This window comes from Panthera pardus, unplaced genomic scaffold (genome assembly GCF_024362965.1).
Source record: "Panthera pardus isolate Hobbes unplaced genomic scaffold, ASM2436296v1 HiC_scaffold_21, whole genome shotgun sequence".
Classification (NCBI taxonomy): domain Eukaryota; kingdom Metazoa; phylum Chordata; class Mammalia; order Carnivora; family Felidae; genus Panthera; species Panthera pardus.
This window is the reverse complement of record NW_026526777.1, coordinates 28,497,593-28,504,579: the sequence shown is the minus strand read 5'-3', so window position 1 is coordinate 28,504,579 and position 6,987 is coordinate 28,497,593. Positions and strand designations below refer to the sequence as shown.

The following is a 6,987-nucleotide window of genomic DNA, read 5'->3' as shown; positions in this document are numbered from 1 at the left end:
CTGGCCTACTGGAGGGGGCCCTGGACCCTGAGCCCCTCTCCTAGGTGCCCAGCAGTTTCGGACAAAGAGGAGAAGATTCCTGGAGATGGACTTCTGAGTCCTCTGGCTGTAGAGTCAAAGAAGGGGCAGCTCTGGAGGTGGAGCCACCATTTGTTTGAGTAACCATTTCACCCACTGAGGCCGAGCTTGGTCACCAACCACCCAGGGTTGTGGCATTAACAAAGGAAGTGGGGAAAGAGATACTCCTATCCCTACACTTTAGATGCATAAAAAACTAGAACTGGAAGAAATCTTAGGGATTATGAAGTCCAAAAAGCCTTGTCTTTACACGTGGGGAGACCAGCAGAGTCGCACAGCTGGGGAGTCACCTGAACACAAGTCTCCTGCTTCCTGCCCATCCTATACTGCCCGTGCTCAGGCTCTCCAGTGGGGTTTGCATTCACAGACGGGACCACAGACATGAAGGACTCACTGTGCCCGTAGGGAGGGCAAGGGTCTGGCCGAGCAGCTGAGCGGGAGGACCCTGAAGCCAGGATACACACGGTATCTGGAAAGAGCCCCAGCCGGTGGGTGACTGACTCAGCCCCACCACTTAACCAGCTCTGTGTGGCCTGGGCAAGTCATGAAACCCCTGTGAGCTACGATTTGCTCATCCACAAAATGGGAACGATCATACATTCCTTACAGCGTTTCTGTGAGGAATAAGTGGAGACTATGTTACAAGTGCCTTGCAAATGGTAAATACTGAGCGGTCCCTTCATGGAATGCCGTGACCCAGGGAGCCAGACCTCTGGCCACTAGAGGGTAGCAGACAGGTACTAGTCAACTGGACCGAGGGTGTGGAGCCCAGGAGACTGGACGGAGGAATAATAAACAGGGCCACGAGGATTCCAGCACCTGCAGCAGCCCCGAGGCTCCAGGGACTCCGGCAGGGGCTTAGGGACAGCCAGGCCTCTCCAGAAGTGGCTGCAGCGACCCTGATGATTGCATGGGGCCCAGGTAGGCAAAGCAAGCCAAGACTTTACCACCAAAGGAGATGCCCGTAGGGTGGGTCCGACGGGAACTTTGGGGACAATGGGGCCCTGAGGCTAGGCTGGCAGTCGCGGCCCCCACCCGGTATGAGCCCATGAATATTGCCTAGGCCTGGAGAGGCTTCCTGCCCTAATCCTGTGTGTTGTAGGAAAATTCCCTAAACCACACAATTTGCTCTCCCTGCTAGGCACCCTTGTCCACAGCTCTCCACCCATTTGGGGGACCAGCAGCCTTCCGACCCAGTTCTACCAGGTTCCCCTCCCCCTTCCCCTCATAGCCCATCCCTGGCCTGGCCCCCCTGAGGAATTTCCTGCGCCAGGGGATGGCCGAAAGTACAGATGCCCACCCCAGCAACTCTCCTGCCACCCGCCCAGGCCAGTGCCCTGTGCCCAACCCCAGAGGGTGCGACATGACAGACTCTGACAATCATTAAACCAGCCGGGCCTGATTTCCCAGCACCGCCTGCTAGGATCCGGGCCAAGTGGCACAAAATATGCAAATCACCTGGGGCCAGAAGCCCAGTCTAAAGGCCAGGAAATCCCCTCCGTCCAATGAGCCACCAGCTCAGGTTACCGCCAGGCGAGCTATAAGGGCCCGGCTCGGGGAGGAGCTCCCACTCGCCTCTATTTAGGGCGGGTGGGGGAGTGCGGGCCAGACCTACCTGGTGCAGCTTTTAGCCTCCTGGATTTCTCGCCGGCCCGCTGTCCCTTAATCCTGCCTGCCTGCCACACCCACACCCCACCACTCAGGTAGGACCCCCCACCTGTCGTATTCCCCAGCCTGGGTCCTGAGAGGTCAAGTGGATGGTTAGTTCTAAACCCACCCACTGCAGCTCCGCATTATAGAGCCCCCCTGAGCAGGAGTGTAGGGCAGTGGGGGTGTCCTGAAGGTCGCCGAGGCACCGTCTCTGGGAGGGACAGAGTGGCCCTGACTCTGCCAGTCCCACTCAGGGACCCAGGTGGGCCGAGGCGGGGCGGGGGGGGGGGGGGTTGCCCAGCAGGCGGCCCAGTGCCCACACCGTGCTCTGAAATCTTGAAGCCCTCTTGAAGAGATGGTGTCCAAAGAGATACTGACCCTCACGTCCCCCCCGCCCCTAGGGGCTCCTTCTGCCCCAGGCTTGGCTAGAACAGAAGAGCTAGAGGGGAAAGGGAGGACCCTGGTCCTCACCAGCCTCGGCCTCTCTCCCCGGGTAGCCTCATGGCTGCAACCTGTGAGATTAGCAACGTCTTCAGCAACTACTTCAGTACTATGTACAGCCCGGAGGAACCCGCCCTGGCTTCTGTTCCCGCTGCGGCCACCTTTGGGGCTGAGGACCTGGTGCTGACCCTGAGCAACCCCCAGATGCCACTGGAGGGCCCAGGTGGGTCTCAGCAGGTGGGATGGGGAGAGACAGAGACATCCCTCTAAGAACCTGTTAGATAAATGGAGACTTCAGGCGGGGAGGAGGGTCCCCCCAGCAAATTCCAGCGCTAGGGGTGGCTTGTAAGAGGCCGAGGTGTTGGGGTTGAGGGGCAGTGCCCGGCTAAGTGAGGTGCTGGGCGAGGGTGCTGCGAACCCCATCTCCCGGCCCTCCTCCTGGGAGGCTCCTCTGAGAGGTGGGGGTGGGGGGTCCACACAGAAACCCAGATGGGCACCAGAAATGGGCTGTGAGGGGCCGGGTGGCTCGAGCTGACCTGACGCTGTGCCCGGCCTCTTGCAGAGAAGGCCAGCTGGTCGGGGAAGCAGCCCCAGTTCTGGTCAAAGGCCCAGGTTCTGGACTGGATCAGCTACCAAGTGGAGAAGAACAAATACGACGCCAGTTCCATTGACTTCTCACGGTGCGACATGGACGGGGCCACGCTCTGCAACTGTGCCCCCGAGGAGCTGCGTCTGGTCTTTGGGCCTCTGGGGGACCAACTCTACTCCCAGCTGTGGGACCTCAGTGAGTCCAGGCCTCCTCCTGCCCTTGCCTCCCTCTCGGTTGGGAGGCTGCTCTAGGGACCGGCCCACACCCTAGGCTGAGGTCAGCATGGCTGTGGGAAGGACCCGGAGCCCCAGGCCAGCGGGCACAGATAAAGAACCGCTGAGGGGCGAGGGGATCGTGCGATGCCAGCCTGGGCTCTGACCCCTCCTCCCTTCCTCATCAGCTTCCAGCTTTCCCGATGAACTCAGCTGGATCATTGAGTTGCTGGAGAAGGACAGCATGGCCTTCCAGGAGACGCTGGGCCCCTTCGGTGAGAAGCCATTTTCTCACTCCTTCCCCTAGCTTGTCCCATCCCGTCTCTGCCTCTCCCTAGAGCACTGGAGCTGACCCTCTGTCACCAGACCTCTGTCTCCCCTGGCTAGAAAAGCAGCAGGTCATTAGACCTCTGGGGAGCTCAGTGTCCCTGCCTGTTCCTCCGAGCTCTGTCTGAACCCTGACCTCTTCCCAGACCAGGGAAGTCCCTTCAGCCAAGAGGTGCTTGAGGAGGGCCGGCAGACCAGCCCCTACTTCCCCGGCAGCTACGGCACCGGGGCCCCCTCCCCCGGCAGCTCCGATGTCTCCACTGCAGGTAAGCACCCTCGTCTGGGCCACAGCCTCCCTTTCCCCCAAACACTCCTGAGCCCTTGGTTCCCGCCACTAGAGCCCAGGCTTTCTGGGGCAAGTAGGAGCTGGCTGGGTAGCGTGTCCTGAGACCCTCAGTGGCCCATCCCCCGGCAGGCGTGGGCTGGCAAGGGGACTCACTGTGACCCCGCCTCCCCTAGGGACTGGTACTTCCCAGAGCCCCCACTCCTCAGACTCCGGTGGAAGTGATGTGGATCTGGATCTCACCGACAGCAAACTCTTCTCCAGGGGTGAGTGGAGGGAGCCTCCTGGTCCCCGGGAGAGTGTCCCAATGGGCAGTGCCCACGGGGCCCGTCCTTGCCCTCTTCCCTGCTCTCCTGTAGGGTTTTCCTCCGCAGAAGAGCTGCCCCTGAGAGCCCCAGTTCCCTGCCCTCTGACCTTCCACCTCCCCTCTCTTAGACGGCTTTCCTGACTATAAGAAAGGGGATCCTAAGCACGGGAAGCGGAAACGGGGTCGGCCCCGAAAGCTGAGCAAAGAGTCTCGGGAGTGTCTGGAGGGCAAGAGGAGCAAGCACGGTGAGCTTCTGGGGTCACCCCCTTTGTGGTGAGGCCTGGGGGGCGGGGTGGGGGGGCGCTGCTGGTGCTTTTTTCTCCCGTGATGGCTGGCCGTCCACGCTTCTCCTCCCTCCCGCCGTCATGGCTGTGCGCAGGCCCAGGGCTGTGTGGCACCTAATGGCAGGGCCTAGGTTGGTGGTCCTGGATAGGAGGGGGAAACTGAGGCTCCTGGAGGAAGGCCCATAGGACCAGAGCCCAGGTCACCTGCCCACCCACTCCAGTTCTCTCTGCACTTGGCTCTGTCCTGCCTGCTGGGACACCCTTGGTGGTGTGAGGAGGCAGCTGGTGGGTGTTGGGAGGGCCCAAAGGGCCCCAGGGGGCTCAAGCAGAGGACTGTGCCCCGTCTGCAGGCTGGACGCGTGGGCCTCAGGCACAACTGGGTGATGGCCCCGAGCTCCTTCTTGCCTCTGTGCTTTCGCGCATGCAGTCAGTCTCCCCCTATGCGCTAGGCCTGGCTTGCTTCTTGTCTTCAGGGAGCTATTTTTTCCCGGGAAGCTGTCCCCTTGTCCCCCGGGCTGGGGCCGGCTCCCCGGTCCTGTCCTCACCAAGTTCTCACCACCTGTTGGCGTGTTTGCTTTTTAACGGCGGCCCCCACTGAACCGTGGGCTCCTCAAGGGCAGTAGTGCGTCTCAGTCACTCTCCCATCCCAGCCAGATGTTTGATCAATATTTGAGCGAGTAAGACATCTGTGCTGTGTGAGACGTGCTCCCCGTCTGGTGGGGGGGGGGGAGGGAGGGAACCAGCCCTTACACTACACAGGCATCAGGAGGCTGTGTGCCGGGACAGACAGGGCCCCCCGGCCTCGGAGGAGAGGGGTCACCCCCTGGACTGCTGACTGATGGATGCGTCTGGCCTTGTAGCCCCCAGAGGCACCCACCTGTGGGAGTTTATCCGGGACATCCTCCTCCACCCGGAACTCAATGAAGGCCTCATGAAGTGGGAGAACCGGCAAGAGGGTGTCTTCAAGTTCCTGCGATCAGAGGCCGTGGCCCAGCTTTGGGGCCAGAAGAAGAGGAACAACAGCATGACTTACGAGAAGCTGAGCAGAGCCATGAGGTGAGCAGATGGCCGGGGTCCTCGTGACCCAGCCAGACCCTGGGGGACCTGCTGAGGCTGCCGGGGACAGCTAACCTGTGCTCCCACGGCCCGCTCTCCGACCACTGCCATAGTCTGGCAGGTTTGCGTCCTGTAGAATGAGGATAAGAGCAGTGTCCGCCGCTGTCACGGACTAAAGGAGGGCATGGAGAAAGTAGGCTGGTGCAGCAAACACCAGAAACTCTCTGCGACAACATTTCTTTGCGCTCTCTGCAAGCTTGTCCTGAGAAAAGCTCTCCGTGGTGAAAAGAGCGTGAGCTGAGGCCCACACCAAGACCTGGCTCTCCTTAAGTTGCCTGTCCAGACCTCGGTTTCCCCCTGAATTGTCACTAAGGGCGCTTCCAGCCCTAAAACCATGTGGTTCCATGATCAGCCCTGGGACCCAGCCATAAGATCTAAACGAGCAAGGGTAAGGCCAGGTGCTTCGGACACCATTCTAGGCCAGAGTGCCACGATGGAGCAGAACGGCTCCTTCTTGCAGGAGGGAAGGAAAGAAAAGCTACAGGAAGTGGATCAGACTCCTGTTGCTGGGGCTGGAGCCCAGGGGGACAGGTCACCTGAGGATAGCTGGGCCAGGTGGAGGAAGGTATCCGCAGTCCAAGACGGCTCCCCACCCGGGTACCTCTGACCACCCTTCTTCCCGCCCAGGTACTACTACAAACGGGAAATCCTAGAGCGGGTGGATGGCCGGCGGCTGGTCTACAAGTTTGGCAAAAACTCTAGCGGCTGGAAGGAGGAAGAAGTTGCCGGGAGTCGGAACTGAGGGTCGGAACGAGACCCAGGACCAAACGCAAGGACTCGAGGCCTGCAGCCCCTCCTGGGAAGACCAGCAGGTCCCAGCATCTGGGCAATGCTCCGGCTGTGCTGCGGAGAGAAGCTGTGAGGCTCTGGTATCCTGTCAGCCACCGTCCTCGGATCCGGGGCTTGTGGCCTCTCCTCTCTGCCCTCTTCTTGGAATTACAAGCCCTGGGGTTTGAGGTGACTCGTCTTGCTGACTTGTCCGCAAGTGTAGCTTCTTTTACCTGGTGCCTCCTCAGACCCAACCCAGACACCGGCTACGGACAGCACCTTCCTCCTCCAGATGCCCGGACTGAGCCGAGGAGGCCAAGGGAAGCACCAGGAGTGCTGTGAGAGGGGACAGGACGGGGTCCTCCTGAACCTGCTTTCTGGACTGCCTTCCACCTCCGTGCTTGGACTCTGCAGGCAGGGGTCAGAGCACTCCCTAATTTATGTGCTATAAATACGTCAGATGTACATAGAGATCTATTTTTTCTAAGACATTCCCCTCCCCGCTCCTCTCCCACCACGTGTTAGTGGCCAGACTGACTGACTGTTTTGGCCCTTGGCCGGGCCGATGAGGGGCAGGGAGATGCCGGGCCCCTGAGGATGGGGCTCCTGGCTCCTTTTTCCTGTGAATGGAGGTAGAGACCTCCAATAAAGTGTCTTCTGGGCTTTTTCTAACCTTTGTTTTAGCTGCCTGTGTACTGAAATTTGGGCCTCTGGATTGGATAAGGTCATGGGGTTGAAGGAGAGGAGCCAGGACAGGAGGTCTACAGGGCTAGAGGTGAAGGCAGAAGCAGACTTGCAAGATAAGGATGGATTTCCTAGATCGGGAGGGTTGGGTTTACAGACCAGCTGCCTGGGGGCTGGGAGGAAAGCAAGGGAAGCAGGCCAGGCCGTTGAGGGCTGAGAAAGCTTCGCAGGATTTCTGCAAGCTAGGG

General features: G+C 60.1%; 1 protein-coding gene across 2 annotated transcripts; it reads left to right on the top strand.

Annotated features, from left to right (window-relative positions):
- Positions 1-1,632: 1,632 nt before the first annotated feature.
- Positions 1,633-6,727, top strand: ELF3 (E74 like ETS transcription factor 3). Of its 2 annotated transcripts, none has more exons than XM_019431472.2 (9): positions 1,633-1,781; positions 2,226-2,392; positions 2,732-2,953; positions 3,159-3,245; positions 3,444-3,563; positions 3,757-3,846; positions 4,016-4,132; positions 5,032-5,227; positions 5,915-6,727. In XM_019431472.2, exons 2-9 carry the CDS (start codon positions 2,230-2,232, stop codon positions 6,027-6,029), a joined length of 1,110 nt encoding a protein of 369 aa, XP_019287017.1. In that variant the 5' UTR covers positions 1,633-1,781; positions 2,226-2,229; the 3' UTR covers positions 6,030-6,727. The 2 variants fall into 2 exon arrangements, with proteins under 2 accessions (XP_019287017.1, XP_053765040.1); XM_053909065.1 differs by having other exon boundaries at positions 2,130-2,392.
- Positions 6,728-6,987: the final 260 nt, after the last annotated feature.

Bases quoted from the DNA above. Each gene is read 5' to 3' on its own strand.
- ELF3 (XM_019431472.2), top strand. From the start codon at position 2,230: ATGGCTGCAACCTGTGAGATTAGCAACGTCTTCAGCAACTACTTCAGT. The intron at 3,246-3,443 runs GTGAGAAGCCAT...ACCTCTTCCCAG, and splicing joins GGAGACGCTGGGCCCCTTCG to ACCAGGGAAGTCCCTTCAGC. The intron at 3,847-4,015 runs GTGAGTGGAGGG...CCCCTCTCTTAG, and splicing joins CAGCAAACTCTTCTCCAGGG to ACGGCTTTCCTGACTATAAG.